Here is a 21,594-nt window from a genome sequence, read left to right on the forward strand (position 1 = left end):
ATGCATTAGCATGCTATGAGACACTCCCACCAGCGCCATGACTGTTTACAGACGTCATGACAATGTCAGGAAGTTGCCCTATATAGTCTAGAAAGGGGAGGAACCCTCACTTCTTGGAATTGCCCACCCCTTTCCCGGAAAACCCATGAATAATCCACCCCTTGTTTAGCATATAATCAAGAAATAACTGTAAGTATAATCAGTTGAGCAGCAACCCATGCCATTGCTCTGTCTATGAAGTAGCCATTCTTTATTCCTTTACTTTTTTTTTTTTTTTGAGACAGATTCTTGCTGTCTCCCAGGCTGGAGTGCAGTGGTACTATCTCGGCTCACTGTAACCTCCGCCTCCTGGATTCAAGCGATTCTACTGCCTCAGCCTGCTGAGTAGCTGGGATTACAGGCGTATGCCATCATGCCTGGCTAATTTTTTGTATTTTTAGTAGAGATGGGGTTTCACTGTGTTAGCCAGGATGGTCTCGATCTCTCAACCTCGTGATCCGACCTCTTTGGCCTCCCAATGTGCTGGGATTACTGGCATGAGCCACTGCACCAGGCCTCCTTTACTTTCTTAATTAACTTGCTTTTGTTGTACTCTATAGACTCGCCCTGAATTCTTTCTTGTGCAAGATCCAAGAACCATCCCTTTGGGTCTGGATCTGGACCCCCTTCCGATAATAAAACTATGTACCCTTGAGCTTGTCATCTGAAACCCCAGTTTCCTTATCTGTAAATAGAAAAACAAGTGTAGTTATGAAGTATAAACCAAAAGTAAAATCTTAAGACCCTCCAACCATCTAAATGGACTTCCTCCTCGTCCGGGGCACTCTAAAATTTAACCTGAAAGCCTGGTTCAGGCCATGACGGGAAGTGGGGGTCAGACATGCCTCATTATGCCCCTCCAGCATTACCATCAACACAGACCTTAAGTCTGATAAGAAACATTTACAATCTAGTTTCTCTGAAGCCTGCTACCTGGAGGTTTCATCTGCATGATAAAACTTGGGTCTGCTCAACCTCTTATCATAACCCAGGCATTCCTTTCTATTGATAATAACTCTTTCAACCAATTGCCAATCAGAAAACGTTTAAATCTACCTATAACCTGCTGGCCTCCACTTCGAGTTGTCCCATCTTTCTAGACTGAACCAATGGATATCTTAAGTGTATTTGATTGATGCCTCACGTCTCCCTAAAATGTATAAAATCAAGCCCTGACCACCTGGGGCACAGGTTCTCAGGATCTCCTGAGGGCTGTGTCACGGGCCATGGTCACTCATATTTGGCTCAGAATAAATCTCTTCAAATGTTTTACAGGTTAAGAAAGAGACTCTTTTCATCCACAGAAGGAATCAGGCCTTGGCATGTGACAGGTTGTGGTGTTATATACATATATATCTACTGGTTTTCATCCATGGTTCCTGGCTTCTAACTCCCCTAGCCCTTGTTACAGTCACCTGTTATAATGTTGGGTGTGTTAGGCCTTAAGGGCAGGCCGCAGGAAACAGAATCTCTCTGACCTTCTCTTTCCCTCCTTTTACCTGCCCCCAAGCAAGACTCAAATCTTCCCCTACCTTTCTGATTGTGAGTCCTTTTTTTTTTGAGACAGGGTCACTCTCTGGCCCAGGCTGGAGTGCAGTGGTGGGATCTTGGTTCACTGCAACCTATGCCTCCTGGGCTCAAGCGACCTTCCCACCTCAGCCTTCTGAGTAGTTGGGACTACAAGTGCACGCCATCACACCCGGCTAATTTTTGTATTTTTAGTAGAGACGGAATTTCACCACATTGGCCAGGCTAGTCTCAAACTCCTGACCCCAAGCCATCCACCAGCCTCAGCCTCCCAAAGTGCTGGGATTACAGGCATGAGCCACTGTGCCTGGCCTGATTGTGAGTCTTAAGATTCCACCTAGAGAGAGAGGGTGCTGCCCTATACTCTGGGGGTTGTCATGCAGCTTCCATAAACACCCAAGAGGACTGGGTGCGGGGAGCTTCTGGATAGCTGACCACGTGGAGGTTCCTGGAGGGTATTTCACCCAGGAAGGGCATGGAAGTTCCCACTCCTTCCGCCATACTTCACCCTATGCATCTCTTCATCTATATTTTTTGTATTATTCCTTTAATAAACCGATAAACCTAAGTATTTCTCTGAGTTCTGTGAGCTGCTCCAGCAAATTAATTGAATTAATTTCAATTAAAGGGAGAGTGGTGAGGACCCCAGCGTGAAGCTGGCTGGTCAGTTCTTGAGGCTGGGACTTGTGACTGGTGTCTGGGTTGGGGGAAAGAATTGGGGACTGAGCCCTCAACCCGTGGGATCTGACACTCTCACCAGGTAGATGGTATTGGAATTGAATTAGAGGACACCCAGTTGGTGTCCGCTGCTTAGTGTGTGGGGAAGGGTAACCTCCACACATTTGGTCACAGAAGTCTTCTTCTGTGTTGATGGTGGTGGTGGTTGTGGTGTGAGAATGGTAGAAACATATGATTTGAGAGTTTTTCTGTTCCACAGGTGATCAATAAAAGTAAGCTCTTTTTTTTTTTTTTTGAGACAGTTTCACTCTGTCATTCAGGCTGGAGTGCAGTGGCATGGTCTCAGCTCACCACAACCTCCACCTCCCAGTTCAAGCAATTCCCCTGCCTCAGCCTCCCAAGTAGTTGGGATTACAGGCAGGTGCCACCACACCTGGCTAATTTTTATATTTTTAGAAGAGATGGGGTTTCACCATGTTGGTCAGGCTGGTCTCAAACTCCTGAGCTCAAGTGATCCGCCCGCTTCAGCCTCCCAAAGTGCTGGGATTACAGGCGTGAGCCACAGCGCCCAACCTGTAAGCTCTTTTCTATCCCTCAGATTTATTGTTTTCATCTTCCTTTTGTCATTCCCTGCCCAGTTTTTCTTTCTTTTTTTTTTTTTTATGAAGTATTTATTGATCGTTCTTGGGTGTTTCTCGGAGAGGGGGATATGGGAGGGTCATAGGATAACAGTGGAGAGAAGGTCAGGAGATAAACACATGAACAAAGGTCTCTGGTTTTCCTAGGCAGAGGTCCCTGCGGCCTTCTGCAGTGTTTGTGTCCCTGGGTACTTGAGATTAGGGAGTGGTGATGACTCTTAAAGAGCATGCTGCCTTCAAGCATCTGTTTAACAAAGCACATATTGCACCGCCCTTAATCCATTTAACCCTGAGTTGACACAGCACATGTTTCAGAGAGCAGGGGGCTGAGGGAAAGGCCATAGATCAACAGCATCCCAACGCAGAAGAATTTCTCCTCCCAGACAGGGTGGCCACCTGCCCAGTTTTTCTGTTCCTCCCTTTTTGCCACCTTCTGAATCTTTGTCTTCAAGTAGCAATTTCCATCTTTCTCACTACCAAGGCTCCATCTTAATCATCCTTCTCTCTCCTTCCTCCACCCAGATGGATCCTATATTTTGAAACACCTTGTCTACCAAATACCGACCCCTCCTTAAACAGTAGTCATGTCTCTCTTGCAGGCTTTTGGGAATATTGGGAATAGCTTATGGATTCAATTCAGGAAGCTCAAGGTCACCCCTGGGATCCCTGGCTACACTGCTACCCTGTAGCCATATAGAGATGATGGAGCCCTGTGGGGGAAAGAGGTGGGCCTCCCTGCCCACCCCTTACCTGGTAGGAGCCATGAGGAGGGATGTAGTAAGTGTCTCCAGGAGCGAGGGAGTAATAGTCCTCCTCAATTTCCTTACAGTAGAACATGGACAGAAGTGACAGCAGGAGACGCCGGTCTTTGTCATCAGTCACTCTGCCTCCGTAATTACATTCCCCTGGGGACAACCAACAGAAGGAGAGGTTGAGCCCAGGGAAGGTCATCATGAGCTTGGTGGTTGATGTAAAACACGGCATTCTTCCGGCCAAAGATCTCTGCTGGGACATAGTGATAGGGACAGCAAGCAGGAAAATTCCGGGCAGAAGATGGCGGGTCCCCCGCAAGGGCCCCACCCTCAAGCTGAAAAGCCTGAAACCGCAGCCCGAAGTGAGAACTTACATCCCTGTTTTCCCACTTGAATGTTGCCTTTTCCAAAACCGCCCATGACCTGCCCCACCCCCGCAACCCATGCCCATCAAAACCCCAGGCTCAGCCAGCAGAGAGAGAGAAGCAGCTGGACATCAGAGAGAAAAGCGGCTTGACTTCAGGGGAACAGCTTGACAGTGTAACTTTGGAGAAAAATCTGGCTGGAGATGGCTGGACTTCAGGAGAAGATTACCTTCCTGCTCCATCCCCTTTTCAGCTCCCTTTCCTGCTGAGAGCCACTTTCTTCGGCAATAAAATCCCCCACATTTACCATCTTCAATTCGTTTGTGCAACCCCATTCCTACTGGACACTGGACAAGAGCTCGGGTGCCATGAGTGCAAGTGCAAAAGTCTGTCACGCTGACCCGCCACTGGGCAGTTAATACTTAAGCTGTCTGGACGGCAGAGCTACAAGAGTACTGTAAACCTTCCTCTGGGTGACAGAGGGAGACTGTCTCAAAAAAAAAAAAAAAAAAAAAGACCTGCACTCCAGCCTGGGCAACAAGAGCGAAACTTCGTCTCAAAAATAAATAAATAAATAAATAAATAAAAAATAAAAACAAAAACAAAAAAAAGACATTTCAAGAGAGAGGGAGAGACCACATTCATATAAATTTTATTATAGTATATTGTAATTGTTCTATTTTATTACTGTTGTTGTTAATCTCTCGCTGTGCCTAATTTATAAATTAAACTTTATCATAGGTATGTATGTATAGGATAAAAAATAGTATATATGGGGTTCGGTAAAATCCGCAGTTTCAGGCATCTACTGGGGGTCTTGGAACATATCCCTGGTGGATAAAGGGGGACTAGTGTATATGTTGAGATGGTGGCAGCAACAGTGGTTGGAGCCTTTGCTAACTGTGCCCCTGATAGAGAATTACAATGAGCAAAGACGCTTGCCAATTCATGCTGGAAATGTAGAGTGGGCAAGAAATGGATCTGTGATGTCTTTTATACCCTTTAGGTTTGAGGATTGTTTGTTATCTCAGCCTAACTAGCCTATCCTGACTGGAACAGTTGGAAGGTGACTACTCTCAAGCTGGCTGGTTTATGACTGGCAGGCAGTTGGTCTATGGCTTGTAGGTAGTTCTCTAAGCAGACCATATCCCAGAGCAATCATGCACTCATGCTATGGTCTGAAGAGGAACCCTAGGCTGTGCTTCTGCATGAACTGGAACTGTGGGAATATGGCTCCCTTCTATTTATTATTATTACTAGTTTTAGAGATGGGATCTCGCTGTTTTGTCCAGGCTGGTCTTAAATCCCTGGGTCCAAGTAATCCTTCGGCATCAGCCTCCTGAGTAGCTGGGACTACAGGTGCAAGCCACTGTGTCCAGCTCCAGGCGCACTTCTTTGGACATGTTCTTTCCCCAAACTGAGACCCGCTGTATGCGTGCTGTGTGTGTCATTTGGGGCTTTGTTTTAGGGAACACTATACTGAGTTAAGGTCAGTGTGACCTTCTGGCACTGAACTTAATCACTGTAAAGCACAGTCTTTCAACCTTGGCACTCTTAACATGTTGGACTGGATAGTTCTGTGTTGTGGGGACCACCTTGTACATCATAGACTGTTCAGCAGCATCCCTAGCCTCCACTACTATAACTGCCAGTAGCACGCACTATGACATCCAAAACCATCTCCAGACATTGCCAAATAGCCACTGGGGGCTGAAATCACCCACAGTTGAGAACCACTCCTTTAAGCCTCTGTCTTCCCAGGTGTAAAATGGGGTTATTAACATGGAGCTCATAAAATTACCGTGAAGACTCAATGCATTAATCACAGGTATACAGTGTCTGCCACGTGCCTGGGGAAGGGATTCTAACAAACTCCTTAACATATGGAGCTGAAGAGGAAATTGTGTGTGATCTTGATGCCCCAGTGTTTTAATTAAGCTGCATTTTGACCTTCGGCCATGATATTCCATTCATTTAGCACATGTCTATTTTTATTCCTGTCTCTGGGACTACAAGGCATGTTCCTTGAAGTTAGTGGTCACGTTTTTTTGGTTGTATGTGTGTATGTTTTTTAAGAGATGGGGTCTTGCTTTGTCACCCAGGCTGGAGTGCAGTGGTGTGATCATCGCTCACTACAGCCTTGACCTCCTGTGCTCATGCGATCCTCCTGCCTCAGCCTCCTGATTAACTGGGGCTACAGGTGCACAACACCATACCCAGCTCATTTTTATTTTATTTTTTTGTAGAGATGTTGCCCAGACTGGTCTCAGACTCCTGGGCTCAAGCAATCTTCCCACCTTGGCCTCCAAAAGTGCTGGGATTAGAGACGTGACCCACCGCACAGAGCCTACGATCAAGTTTTATACATTTACATTCTTCCATATTATGTACTTGTACATATCGTGGACTAATAAAAGGTTGCTGATTGATTGCTTTCATACAAAACAGCTAGTGCCATTTCTACCTCAGGATCACTTTGCCGGGAATGTTCTGCTTCCTCTATGCCCCACCCAGTCCATTCTTTTCCACTCATAAAACTCCTACTCACCCCCAAAACCCATCTCTTACGCCTTTAAGAAGTTTGCCATGATCATCTCCTCCTCCTACCCCAAATTTAATCATTATGCTGCCCTTCTACTTATAAATGTTTCTCTTGTTGAACTTATTACTATGTTACCTGTTTTTTTTTCTTTTGAGACAGGATCTCGCTCTGTCACCCAGGCTGGAGTGAGGTGGCACGATCAGAGCTCACTGCACCTCCACATCCTGGGCTCAAGCAATCCTCCCATCTTAGCCCCCTGAGTAGCTGGGACAACAGGCATATGCCACCATGCCTGGCTAATTTTTGTATTTTTTGTAGAGATGGGATTTTGCCGCGGCCAGTCTTAAACTTCTGGCCTCAAGCGATCCATCCGCCTTGGTCTCCCAAAGTGCTGGGATTACAGGCATGATCCACTGCGCCTGGCCTATTTTTTTTTTTTTTTTTTGAGATAGAGTCTCTCTCTGTCACCCAGGCTAGAATGCAGTGGCACAATTTCAGTTCATTGCAAACTCCGCCTCCCCACTTCATGCAATTCTCCTGTCTCAGCCTCCCAAGGAGTAGCTGGGACTACAGGCACCGGCCACCATGCCCGGCTAATTTTTTGCATTTTTAGTAGAGATGGGTTTTCACCTTGTTACCCAGGATGGTCTAGATCTCCTGACCTCGTGATCCGCCTGCCTCTGCCTCCCAAAGTGCTGGGCTTACAAGCGTGAGCCACCACACCCGGCCAATTTTTTAATTTTTAGTAGAGATGGGGTTTCAATATGTTGGTGGAGCTGGTCTCAAACTCCTGACCTCAGGTGATCCACCTGCTATGGCCTTCCAAAGTGCTGAGATTACAGGCATGAGCCACTGTGCCCCGCTGGCCTGTATCATTTTCTAAAATATTTTTCTTCTTTTGGAGACTGTGAGTAACTCAAGGGTAAAGATTCTATCTTAATTTTTTTGTTTGTTTGTTTCCTTACAATATCTAGCATGATGACCAGCATTAGTAAGAGCTCGATGTTTATGGTGAGGGATGGAGGGAGTACATAAGTGAATGGAAATGGGAGCAGAACAGCAGGAGGGTGGAACATGATACTGGAGGTTTATAGTGGAAAAACCCCTCCCGTAAATACCTGTCAGGTAGGTCAGAGCATCAAAGGGCACCTCCTTGTAGTCATTGAGAAACATCTGGATCTGCCACATACTAATCCTCAGGTCAGATTCGTTGAATTCATAGGGAATATTCCACCCTGCGTGCGGGAGAGCAGAGAGAGGCTTCAGTGCTGAGAGCTCTTAATTTCCACTCAAAGACCAAGCTGAGGGAGTTAAGCATCATTATGGATCAAAAGCCTCTTTCAGGCCCATGAATATCAAGCACCGAGGCCAACTATTAGCCTGGACATTTACCGCCAACATGGGAGCCATTCTGCCTGAGAAAACATCCATTCTAAAATCAATTTCCTTATGTACCTCCCCATTTGTTAAGGAAGATGTTAATGTCCTGGGATTTGTGGAATGAGAATTATTCAGCCTGGCAGGAATACGGCAGTAATGCACGGAGCTCCAAAAATAACACCGCAGCATGGCTAGACAGCAGGAGTTATGACTGGGCAACAGAGCCACGTTGGTTCTGAGAATTCCCGTCCTCGAGCTCGTGGGAAAAACTGAATGGCCAACCTTAAAGAAATGACCGCTCGTATATCCAAGGGTATAATGATAAATGCCTATTGGGGGCTGAACAAGTGACATACATGTGTAAACCAGGCATGGTGCAGGATACAAGAAAGAGTATGGGGAAACCTGTGCTCAGTAGGGAAGTTTTTTGTTTGTTTGTTTTGCTTTTGTTTTTTTATTTGTTTTTTGTTTTTTGTTTTTTTGAGACAGAGTCTCGCTCTGTCCCCCAAGCTGGAATGCAGTGTCGTGATCTCGGCTGACCGCAACCTCCACCTCCTGGGTTCAAGAGATTCTCCTGTCTCAGCCTCCTGAGTGGCTGGGATTACCGGCACGTGCCACCACACCCAGCTAGTTTACGTAGTTTTAGTAGAGACGGGGATTCGCCATGTTGACCAGGCTGCTCTTGAACTCCTGACCTCAAGTGATCCGCCTGCCTCGGCCTCCCAAAGTGCTGGGATTACAGGCGTGAACCACCGCACCCAGGTTCAATAGAGAAGTTTAATTTCCTCCCAAACACTCGCTTTCAAATTATAACAAAATAATAAAATTCGTGTGCCAGCAAACGAAGCATGACTGGCAGTTAGTTGCAAGTCGAACAGTTGCATGGCTTTTTTTTTTTTTTTAGAGACTGGATCTCGTTCTATTGCCCAGTCTGGAGTGGTGTGATCTTCCTGCACTGCAGCCTCGAACTCCCAGGCTCAAGTGATCCTCCCACCTCAGCCTCCCAAGTAGCTGGGACTACAGGCTTGTGCTACTATGTCAGGCTATTTTATTTATTTTAATTTTTTTTTTTTTTTTTTTGAGACAATGTCTTACTTTGTCATCCAGTTTGGAGCACAGTGGCACGATCTTGGCTCCCTGCGGCCTCCACGTTCTCACCTCAAGCGATCCTCCCACCTCAGCCTCCCAAAGTACTGGGATTACAGGCTTGTGCCATTGTGCCTGGCATGACTGGTTTATTTCACTTAGTGTAATGTCCTCAGGTTCATCCATGTTGTAGTGTATGTCAGAATTTTCTTCCTCTTTAAGGTTGATTAATATTCAGGAGTTCTAGACCAGCCTGGCCAACACGGTGAAACCCCATCTCTACTAAAAATACAAAAATTAGCCAGGTGTGGTGGCATGCTTGTAGTTCCAGCTACTGGGGAGGCTGAAGTGGGAGGATCACTTGAACCTGAGAGGCGGAGGTTGCAATGAGCCAAGATCACACCACCACACTCCAGCGTGGGTGACAGAGCGAGAGAGACCCTGTCTCAAAAAGAAAAAAAATTTCGTTGTATGAATATATAACATTTTGCTTATGTATTAATCTACCTATAGACTTTTTTTTTTTTCTTTTTGAGACAGGGTCTCACTCTGTCACCCAGGCTGGAGTGTGGTGGTGTGATATGGGCTCACTACAAACTCCACCTCCCGGTTGAAGCCATTCTCATGCCTCAGCTTCCCAAATAGCTGGGGTTATAGGTGGGCACCACCACACCTGGCTAATTTTTGTGTTTTTAGTAGAGATGGGGTTTTACCATGTTACCCAGGCTGGTCTCAAACTCCTGGCCTCAAGGATTCTGCCTGCCTTGGCCTCCCTAAGTGCTGGGATTAAAGGCACAAGTCACCACGCCCAGCCAGATTGTCAGATTTAGCAAATAAAAATACAGTGAGAGTTTAATATTGGTTAAATAATAAATCATTTAGTATAAGTATCTTCCAAATATTGTCTGGAAAATACTTATATTGTATTTTACTGGCAACCCTATCTGAGCGCAAGCTTAAACACGCACCTGGAAACACACCTATATGTGTCTGATATCCTTTCCCCCAGGCCACCCAGGTGCACTGTCATCGCTTACCTAGGGGGCCGAAGTTTCTTCTCTCTTGAACAACGGCATGGAAGAAACAAAGGCCAAATAACATCTTTTGCCACATCACTGCCTTTGCACAGCTTTGGAAGAACACAGGATCCGAGATGGGGTCATTGAGGTAGGAGCGCAACAGGTTGGCCCGGAGCCCTTTGGGGGGCTCATTGGTCATTTTGATTCCATTCTGGAGAATGCTGACCGGAAACTTCTCTGATGGATAGCTGGTTAGCCAGAGTCTGGAAGAACAATGGACCCAACTTTTTAGAGCAATACAATAAGTTATAGTGAAAAACAATAACAAAAACAAAACAATAACAATAACAAAACAGACCAGCCTGGGTAACATGGTAAAACCCCATCTCTACTAAAAACATTATTTTATTGATAAATTAAAAAAAACCAATAACAATAACAAAAAAGAATAGCTATGATTTATTAAATACTACCAGAGCCAAAACTATGCTAAGCATTTAACATACGTCCTTTTATTTCCCTTAAGCCTCACAGCCACCTGATAAGGAGGGATTTACTACTCCTTTTACCAGTGAGGAAACAGAGGCATGGCAAGGTCAGGTGGGTTTCTCAAGGACACATCACTTGGCAGTAGTTGAACTAAGATGTGAACTCAGGACTCTCTGACTCCAAAGCTCCTACTCTTTTTTTTTTTTTTAATGTAGAGATGGAGTCCCTCTATGTTGCCCAGGCTGGTCTCGAACTCCAGGGCTCAAGTGATCCTCCCACCTCACCGTCCCAAAGTGCTGGGATTACAGGTGTGAGTCCCCGTGCCTGGCCCTAAGGCTGCTTTCTCTCTACAACCAGAGTTGAATAGTTGCAACAGAGACAATATGGCCACAAATCCTAAAATATTTACTATTGGCCCTTTACAGAAAAAGTTTGCTGATGCCTGTCATATAAGAAATGGCATTTGAAATGGGCCTTGAAAAATAGGGAGAAATTCTTTTTCAGATGCAAGTGTATCTATGCCCATAAAAAATGGGAACATATGTAAAAGTGTTTAGAAGAAACTAGAACTGATAATTTTACCACCTATAGGTTAACATCTTGGCATATTGCATCTAAGGCTCTTTTTTTTTTCATTTTTATTATTTTTATCTTATTTTATTTTTATTTTCATTTTTTTGAGACAAGGTCTCACTCTGTCACCCAGGCTGCAGTGCACTGGTGCATCTCAGCTCACTGCAACCTCCACCTCCCAGGTTCAAGTGATTCTCTTGCCTCAGCCTCCCGAGTATCTGGGACTACAGGTGCCCGCCACTATGCCCGGCTAATTTTTGTATTTTTAGTAGACACAGGGTTTCACCATGATAGCCAGGCTGGTTTTGAACTCCTGACCTCAGGTGATCCACCCACCTCGGCCCCCCAAAGTGCTAGGATTTACAGGTGTGAGCCACTGCGTCCGGCCAGAGTTGCTAACGTTTAAAAACCTAAGGCTTTCTTTTACAATTCTAGATTCCCATCTTCCCTTTAAAATTGTTAGAAAATCTGATCCTGCATGGCAACAGTTAGCTAGTATTAAACAGTGACTGCTCTCCTTGCCAGAGCACGTGCCCAGTTCACTGCAAGCCCCACCATTCCCTATTGTGTCTGACACTGAGGCTGACTACCCATGAGGATTGTTGCTGTACTGTGGAACGTGAACTATTTCTTGTATCCAGCCCTCTTCACTCATTTATGTTACATGCCTGGCCCCTATAGGCACTTGAGAACTTGAGTTCATGATTTTTGGGTCAGGATCATATTATAGTAGAACTTAAAGTATCAACATAAATAACTTTTTCTTCTTTGAATGTGTCATTAACGGCCAATGAATTCACTCACTATCCCAAACCAAACAACATTCTTTTCTTTTTTTAAAGATTAAGGCACAACACTTTTAGGTGTTTTGTTTGTTTGTTTGTTTTTTAATTTATTTATGTTTGGGACAGAGTCTCACTCTGTCACCCAGGCTGGAGTGCAGTGGTGCAATCTCAGTTCACTGCAACTTCCACCTCCTGGGTTCAAGGGATTCTTGTGCCTCAGCCTCCCAAGTAGCTGGGATTACAGACATGCACCACCACACCTGGCTAATTTTTGTATTTTTAGTAGAGACAGCGTTTCACCATGTTGCCAGGCTGGTCTTGAACTCCTGGCCTCATGTGATCCGCCTGCCTTGACCTCCTAAAGTGCTGGGATTACAGGTGTGAGCCACCTCACTCGGCCCCAAACAGCATTCTTGAAACTAATGGACTTCTCTTAAACTCTCTCTCTTTTGGAACTTTCACATGAAGAGAAATCAACTGTGGCCTAATCTGACTTTGTAAATAAGCACCAAACACTTTCCCTCTTTTCTGGCAGACAACTGAGATGAAAATAACCAGCTAGCTTTGTTGGATAGAGCAGGGGTTGACAAATTTTTTTCTGTAAAGGACCAAATAGTACATATTTTAGACTTTGTGAGCCCATATGATCTCTGCTGTAACTACTTGTCATACAAAAGTAGCCATAGACAATATATGAATAAGCATGATGTTTTTCAATAAAACTTTATTTATGGACACTAAAATTTGAATTTCACAGAAGTTTCATGTATTATGAAACATGATTCTTTAGTTTTTTTCCCACACTGTTTAGTTAGCTTGCAAGCTATACAAAAAACACTGGCAGCAGGGTGCATTTGGCCATCGGGCCATAGGTTGCTGCTCTCTGGCCTGGTATAAGAGAATCCCTTGGCTGGGTGTGGTGGCTCACGCCTGTAATCCCAGCACTTTGGGAGGCTGAGGTGGGCGGATCACCTAAGGTTGGGAGTTCAAGACCAGCCTGAGCAACATGGAGAAACCCCGTCTCTGCTAAAAATTCAAACTTAGCCATGCACGGTGGCACATGCCTGTAGTCTCATCTACTCAGGAGGCTGAGGCAGCAGAATCGCTTGAACCCGGGAGGCAGAGGTCACGGTGAGTGGAGATCGTGTCATTGCACTCCAGCCGGGGCAATAAGAGCGAAACTCCATCTCAAAAAAAAAAAAAAAAAAAAAGAGAATCCCTGAACATTTGAGTTAAAATGGACTTTAAAATCTGTTTGGTTCAACTCATTATTCTATGAATGCAAAAACTGAGGCTTAGCTTTGTTGGGCTTTAAAATTCCCAAAAAACAAATAGCTGTTTCCAATGTTGATTAAAATTCCGAAGAACCCCAGAAATGTAGGATAGAGGCAGGAGGCAGGACAAATGATACCTGGAAAACAGTAGAATTTTTTTTTTTTTTTTGAGACAGGTTCTCACTCTGTCGCCCAGGCTGGAGTGCAGTGGTGTGATCACTGCTCACTGCAGCCTCGACTTCTCGGGCTCAGGTGATTCTCCCAGTTCAGCCTCCCAAGTTGCTGGGACTACAAATGTGCACCACCATGCCCAGCTCATTTTTTGTATTTTTAGTAGAGGCGGGGTTTTGCCATGTTGCCCAAACTGGCCTTGAACTCCTGGGTTCAAGCAATCCACCTGTCTCAGCTTTTCAAAATGCTGAGATTACAGGCGTGAGCCACCATGCCTGGACAGGATTTTTTTTAGACAAATAATAATTTTTAAAAATCAGACTTGCTCACATTGAATCTACCTTTCCAGCTACATCTCCTATTACCTTCTCCAACAACTTCTCACGGCATATACCAGAGCTGTAAGATAGCTTCTCAGGATTTCCTTAATACCTCTCTTTGCTTTTCCAAATGCTGTCTCTTCTGCCTAGAATATCCTTCCCGGCAAACTCCTATTCATTTTTCAAAATCCTGGGCCATTGTCAGGCCTCCAGGACTTCCCCAACCTTCCCATCCCTTCTCCGTATTCCATGGTTCTTGTTCAAATAGTGAGTAAATAGGTATGACATGGTATCAACATTATTCATCTATGGCCTGCCTTCTGCTATACTGAAGAGCTTCTTTCTTTTTTAGAGAGGAAGTCTCACTCTGTCGCCCAGCCTGGAGTGCAGTGATACGATCCCTGCTCGCTACAACCTCTGCCTCCTGGGTTCAAGCAATTCTCCCACCTCAGCCTCCCGAGTAGCTGGGATTACAGGTGTGCGCCACTATGCCTGGCTAAATTTTGTATTTTTAGTAGAGACGGTGTTTTGCAATGTTGGCCAGGCTAGTCTCGAGCTCCTGACCTCAGGTGATCCACCCGCCTCAGCTTTCCAAAGTGCTGGGATTACAGACATGAGCCACCCTGCCCAGCCTAGACTGAAAGTTTCTAAGGGGCAGGACTGTGTCTTGGTCATCTTCCCAGCCACCATCCTGATGTCTGGAGGTTGGGTCCGAGAGAAGGCAGTGGTGGGACAGCATCTCACCTGAATCTGGCATTGGTGCTCTCAGGAACAATCACCTCCTCACAAATCTTCTCCAGTGTAGGCATCCAGCTTGTGGCCAGATGGCAGTTCTGTAAGACCACCCAGGTCCCGTCTTTGATGGCATTGTTGATCATTTTGGCAGCAATAGGGCCTTGGCCTTGGCCAAGGGAGATGGTCTGTGTTCTGGTACCTCCCATACCAAGATCATCCGCAAACTTCAGCAGGCCTGAGACCAGGAAGAAAGGAGGCTTTTGAAAGACGACAGGCCAGCTAACAGTAACAGAACAGCCATATCAACAATAACAACATGGCTTGGTGTGGTGGCTCACACCTGTAATCCCAACACTTTGGGAGGCTGAGGTGGAAGGATCACTTGAGCTCAGGAGTTGGAGACCAGCCTGGGCAACACAGTGAGACCTTGTCTCTATTTAAACACACACACACGCACGTGCACACACACACACACACACACCCCAACACAAAAGGTGGGGTTCATGTTAAAATTTTGGACTCAGAAAAAACTCACTGGCTTCTGTTAAGTACAAAATAAACATCTCTCTGGGGAAGCTTTAGACATCAGATCAGATGGCAGATGAAGCTACCATCAACTTCTCTTTCGCTTTAAACACATAGACATTCTTGATAAAAAAGAAATTAACTGAACTGAAAAGAAACAAAAAAAAAATCCAGGTTTGAAAGAAAAGGATATTCCCAGGTGCCCAAAACGGGGAACTCAAAAATAAAGAGGTGAGCATGTAATCAAATAACTAGGAAACTGATTTTTGCAAATTTATTTTAACAAGAAATATAAGCATTTGGAAAGTGAAATAAGTCTCTCACTTCTCTCTTCCCAGTGGTAGCCAATGTGATTAGATTTGTGAATCCTTCAAGAAATATTTTATGTATTTAAATAAATGCATATATACTATTAAATTTGTATGAATTGTAGAATACTGCATTTTTTTTCCCTCTTAACAATGTACGTATCTTACAGGTCTCTTCCACATTAGTACATGCATAAAGGCTTTTTTCATTCATGGATACATAGTATATCACCATTGGAAAATACCACACTTTACTTCATTACTCTAGATGTTAAAGTTTTAATGTCCATGGGAGATATAGCTTTGCACTCATAAGAGGTGGGGAGCTGGAACTGAGACATTTAAATAAAGTTAGGATTCTCAAAGTGCCGTACCTTCATGTTATGAAGGCCAGACCTTTGGCCAGATGCAGTGGCTCACGCCTGTAATCCCAGCACTTTGGGAGGCCGAGACGAGCGGATCACTTGAGGTCAGGAATTCGAGACCAGCATGGCCAACATGGTGAAACCCCCTCTCTACTAAAAATACAAAAATTAGCTGGACTAATTAGCTAATTAGCTGGGTGGCGCATGCCTGTAGTCTGAGCTACTCGGGAGGCTGAGGCAGGAAAATTGCTGGAATCTGGCGGGAGGCAGAGGTTGCAGTGAGCCGAGATCGCGCCACTGCACTCCAGCCTGGGTTACACAGCAAGACTCCATCTCAAAAAAAAAAAAGAAGGCCAAGGCCATTTGACTACTGACCCAAGGAAAAGACATGGAAGCTCATAACTGGTCTGGAGCCTGGATGGAAAAAATAAACAACTCTCCAGTTTAAAAATCAAAACACTAAGTTTATGCCACATGAATTTGAGGAGTGTGAGTTCACGGTACTCTGGTGTGGGATTCCTAAGCTGAGAAATTTCCCATAAAATTTGATCCAGAATGGCGACCCCCACCTCGCCCCCTGGGGTACCACTGTTTGCACATGCAGAGTTGTTCTGTAGGGACACTCCTTAAACCCAAAGTATATGAGACTCCCGCAAAACAACACAAATTTGCTGATGGTGAACTCACAATAAAAAAAACCTACACGAGGAAGTACATCACTATGAGGGGCAGGCAGCATGTAAAAAGATCAGGGTTAATATTCTAAGGGTTACATACGGTCTCTGTTATGAGCTGCATCATGTCCCTAGCAAAATTCATACGTTGAAGTCCTAATTCCAGGTACCTCAGAATGTAACTGTTCAGCAGTCAGAGATAGGGTCTTTGTGGAGGCAAAGTTAAAATGAGTTCATTCAATGAGAACACTTGGACACAGGAAGGGGAACATCACACACCAGGGCCTGTCGTGGGGTGGGGGGAGGGAGGAGGGATAGCATTAGGAGATATACCTAATGTAAATGATGAGTTAATGGGTGCAGCACACCAACATGGCACATGTATACATATGTAACAAACCTGCACGTTGTGCACATGTACCCTAGAACTTAAAGTATAATAATAAAAAATAAATGAATAAAAAAATAAAATAAAATAAAATGAGTTCATTAGAGTGGGCCTTAATCCAATATGACTGATATCCTTATGAGAAGAGAAGATGAGGACAGACATAGAGAGAAGGCCCTGTGCAGACATAGGGAGAAGATGACCATCAGCAAGCCAAGCAGAGAGGCCTCGAAAGAAACCATCCCTGCCAACAGCTTGATTTCAAACTTCTTTCTTTAAGAATTGTGAGAAAATAAATTTCTGTTTTTTTTTCTTTTTTTTTGAGATGGAGTTTCACTCTTGTTGCCCAGGCTGGAGTGCAATGGCATGATCTTGGCTCACCACAACTTCCGCCTCCCAGGTTCAAGCAATTCTCCTGCCTCACCCTCCCAAGTAGCTCACACCAGTAATCCCAGCACTTTGGGAGGCCGAGGTGGGTGGATCACTTGAGGTCAGGAGTTCAAGACCAGCCTGGCCAACATGGTGAAACTCCATCTCTACTAAAAATACAAAAATTAGCCGGATGTGGTCGCAAGTGCCTGTAATCCCAGCTACTCGGGAGGCTGAGGCATGAGAATTGCTTGAACCCGAGAGGTGGAGGTTGCAGTGAGCCAATATCATGCCACTGCAGTCCAGCCTGGGCGACAGAGCAAGACTCCGTCTCAAAATAAATAAAAAAAATAAAATAATAAAAAAATAGTAATAATCATTGTGCACCTGCTACTGAAATAGTGGATCTTGGTAATGATTTTCAAAGGCCACTAAAACTATTAAAGTCAGTGGTTCCCAGCCCTGGCTGTACTTTGGAATTACTGGAAAGGCTTCATAAAACACAATTTGTGGGTCTCACCCCAAAGATTTTAATTTAATTGGCCAAAGCTGTGACCCGTGCATTGAGAGTCTTCTTTAAACTCCCCCAGTGATTCCAATGTGCAGCCAAGATTGAGAACTGTCACATTAGGTGAAAAGCTGGTGGGAAACTTTATAAGGGAGGGAGTGGGGGAATGGAGAGCCAGCTCATGCTGACAATGCCTGAGTCCCCAGATCTGTCTTTATCAGAAAAGACAGCCAGACAGTATGGATCTCTTGATGTGCAGCACTAGAAGGGACACAGTGTGAAGTTTCCTGTGGAATCATCCGAGCTGAATCTCACCAAGCTTCTATTTTGTTCTTTTTTTGGGGGAGGGGGCGGGGTCTGTCACCTAGACTGGAGTGCAGTGGTGTGATCATAGCTCATTGCAGCCTTGACCTCCCCAGGATGAAGGGATCCTCCTGCCTCAGCGTCCCAAGTAGCTGGGACTACAGGCATGTGCCACCATTTCCAGCTAAGTTTTTAATGTTTTATAGCAATGGAGGTCTCATTATGTTGCCCAGGCTGGTCTCAAACTCCTGGGCTCAAGCAATCCTCCCAACTCATTCTCCCAAAGTGCTGGGATTATAGGCGTAAGCCACCGCTCCTGAACCCTCACAAGGTTTTTAAGGGAAGAACTTTGAATGAATTATCAAGATATAAAAGTGGGAAATTTCTGCATTTCTGGTTTCTCTTGAAAAATCAGATGATCTAGCAATTCTGGGCTTACATTCCCAAATGGCCCAATTTGTGGGTGCCAAGTAGCAGCTGATCTTTTTAGGCAGAAAAAGATGAGTTCCGTGGCTCCGCCTCAGCCTATGAACCACTTGGCTTTCAAAGCCATCTGAACTTGAGATCCCTGCTGTAAGGGACGGGCTGCTGATATCCACCCACACATTCTGGCCTTTCCACATCTCTCCCACAACACTCTGTTCTTACCTGCCATTGGGTCTGCACTTGGAGACAACACAAAAATCAAAGGCGCACAGCAGCTGGAATCATTGTAGGATCCTTGGAGATCGAACGTAGGGGCTTCGATGTACAGCTTTCCCATATGTTCAGCAATGAACTCCCGGACCGCTGGCACCATTTTGTCAGGCCGCAAACATCGGAGGATCACCATCTTCTCCAATCCTTGAGAGAACTTCCAAGACCCAGGGAGTTGCTCCTCATGGGGCCAGGCCGAGTCATAGATCAGCTTCCATTCATCCAGGTTCTGTTCCAAATGCTCCATCAGGCCATGCAGTTTGGGTAAGGCAGATGCACGGACAATCTCTGCCCACGCCTTCTCAGGCAGCCATTGGGGAGCTGGGTTGGGGTAGGGGTTATCCAGTGCGATGCCTCCAGTGAGAAGGAAGTACCACACCTCCTCCGTAATGTCCTTCTTCTGTTTCATGATGCCGATGGTCAGGAGGAGAGAGAACAGTAGCTTGTCCTTCTCAAACAGAGAACGGCACACGTTGTTGTAGATGCTCAGGGTGAAATGGTCAATGATGTACTTGATGCGCAGATTCACTTCCTCGCTCTTTGTGCTGTGGGCCAAGGAATGTATGTAGAGATTTATGAACCAAGTCAGGGAGTACTGGTACATCGGCTCGATGTTGGCCAGGTCTGAGATACAAAAGAAGATGGTGGCGGAATGCACAGCCACTGGCTTGTAGCCCATCCGAGTCTCGTCGATCTGCGTTTCTGTCATGGAAGCAACTTTCTGTTTCTCTGAGATCTCTTCAGATAGCACTTTGGAGGAGGACAGAACTTTGATGGCGGTTTCATCCTCCAGGATGTTACCCTTGGACATGGAGAGAACCTCCAAGATCTTATCTTCAATTTCCTTGAGATGCTTCTTGTTCTCGGCGCTTTCCACAATCAACTCGTTCTTTTTCTCTTCCAGCTCTGGCTTCTCTTTCGCAGCCACGATGCCAAGGAGTTGATCTTGGAGACCCAAGGGGGTGATCATGAAGTTGAGGAGACAGACTTTCACGGCAACTTCTGGGAGGTAATGTGGATTCCTCAAACGGGTTGTGATGTATAACTTAAAATCCCTGGAATATTCGATGATGTTTTCACCCAGCCTCATGTACTCAACTCCCTGCTGTTTGAATGTTGCCTTGAGCAAGATAGGTTCGATAGAAGCATCCAGCTCTTCTCCAATGTTTTCAATCAAGACAGGGGTGCCTAATTGCAGTGCGTTTTCCAGCATCCTCATGTAGTTGCTATCAGAGAACTTAATGACAGCCAGTTTATTCGCCTTCTCCATGTTCTTAATCCATTTATTGGCCTGCCCCTGAGGGTCAATCATTAAGGCCCAGCGTCTGGAATTGGACACAATGATGCCGTTGTCGATGGAGAAGGAGTCAACGGGAAGCCCAGCAATCTGCCAGGCACGGATTTTTATGGGATCCCCTAGCGTGTGGCTGAGACTGAAGTCACTGGAGCCAGGGATGACCTTGTCCTTACATTCAGCCAACCACTGATTTTGGCACTGGACCCGATAATCCACTGTAAAAGCGCCCAGGTAAGCCACAGTTCCTGAGGACAGCAACACGTCACCCGTCAGATTAGTATAGCGGATCCCCAGCTGCCGGGCAGCTTCAGTCCATCTATCTTTCTCTCCCCCAAGACCACTGATGAGTTTCTCTGCCCTGACCAGCTTTTGGGAGCAGATTTCAATGTTTTCCTCCAAGTCCTTCTTCTTGGTGTTCATCTCTTCAAAGTCGTCATTCAGGGCCTGGAGCCGGTCTACCACCAGCTTCAGCTCTGCTCTTTTCTGGTTCAGCTTCTGCATCTGTGCATCCAGCTTCCCCTCCGCCTCCCTCAGTCGCTCCCGTTTGGGAGCCACCACCTTGGCCACGCGATCATACACCTCCATGGCCCTCACCCACTTGCACAGACCCTCGCAGGCCGACGATACATTTTTAATGACAGCCGGCTGGAATTCCGGGTGATTGATAAACCTTTCCCGGATCCGCTTCATGGTCAGTGGGGGGATGTTGTCTTTGTCATATGTCTTAAGACTCTCCAAGAATTTCAGATCCCCAAGAATCTTTTTGGATACCCCCCAGTAATCTTCTATCATCTTACCTATTCAGAACAAGAAACAGAGATAATATATTAAGACATTCTGGCTGAGACTTAAAATTCTGCAATGGTTACTACTGGTATTTGAGAAAAAACGAAAACAAAAACATCGTCTGGGAGGCCCAGCCAACCTCACCAACCCCATCTCTGCCTCACTCCCTAAACTTGGGTTACAAAGGACCTTCCTTCAATTCCTCCGTGACCCCAAGTGCTTCTTACCACGAGCCCTTCGCCTATATTGTAAATGGCATCTAGCTGGCTCCTGACCAGACCTCAGGCCTCATTTTATTTTATTTTGTTTTATTTATTCATTTATTTATTTATTCTGAGACAGAGTCTTGCACTGTCAGCCAGGCTAGAGTGCAGTGGCGCGATCTTGGCTCACTGCAACCTTCACCTCCCGGGTTCAAGTGATCCTCCTGCCTCAGCCTCCCAAGGAGCTGGGATTACAGACATGTACCACCACGCCTGGCTAATTTTTGTATTTTTAGTAGAGATGGGGTTTTACCATGTTGACCAGGCTGGTCTTAAACTCCTGACCTCATGTGATCCACCCACCTTGGCCTCCCAAAGTGCTAAGAAGATTCCAGGCCTGAGTCACTGTGCCCAAGCAATTTTTTTTTTTTTTTTTTTTTTGAGATGGAGTCTCACTCTTGTTGCCCAGGCTGGAGTGCAATGGTGTGACCTTGGCTCACTGCAACCTCTGTCTCCTGGGTTCAAGTGATTCTGCTAACTCAGCCTCCTGAGTAGCTGGGATTATAGGCACCTGCCACCATGCCCGGCTAATTTTTTGTACTTTTAGTAGAGATGGGGTTTCACCATGTTGGACAGGCTGGTCTCGAACTCCTGACCTCAGGTGATCCACCCACCTCAGCCTCCCAAAGTGCTGGGATTACAGGTATGGGCCACCACACCCAGCTGTGCCCAGCCAATCTTTGTATTTTTTATAGAGATGAGGTTTCGCCATGTTGCCCAGGCTGGAGGCTTTGTTTTA

General features: G+C 45.6%; 1 protein-coding gene across 1 annotated transcript in view; it reads right to left on the reverse strand.

Annotated features, from left to right (window-relative positions):
* DNAH3 (dynein axonemal heavy chain 3) overlaps positions 1-21,594 on the reverse strand; it is a 218,456-nt gene that overhangs the window by 12,195 nt on the left and 184,667 nt on the right. The window contains exons 53-57 of the mRNA XM_054533552.1: positions 18,462-20,603; positions 14,383-14,608; positions 10,045-10,289; positions 7,660-7,776; positions 3,633-3,787 (exon numbers count right to left, since the gene is read on the reverse strand). Of these exons, the coding sequence (XP_054389527.1) occupies positions 3,633-3,787; positions 7,660-7,776; positions 10,045-10,289; positions 14,383-14,608; positions 18,462-20,603 (2,885 nt within the window). The remainder of the gene's footprint in view (positions 1-3,632; positions 3,788-7,659; positions 7,777-10,044; positions 10,290-14,382; positions 14,609-18,461; positions 20,604-21,594) is intronic.

The sequence above is a fragment of the Pongo abelii genome, chromosome 18 (assembly GCF_028885655.2).
Source record: "Pongo abelii isolate AG06213 chromosome 18, NHGRI_mPonAbe1-v2.0_pri, whole genome shotgun sequence".
Classification (NCBI taxonomy): Eukaryota; Metazoa; Chordata; class Mammalia; order Primates; family Hominidae; genus Pongo; species Pongo abelii.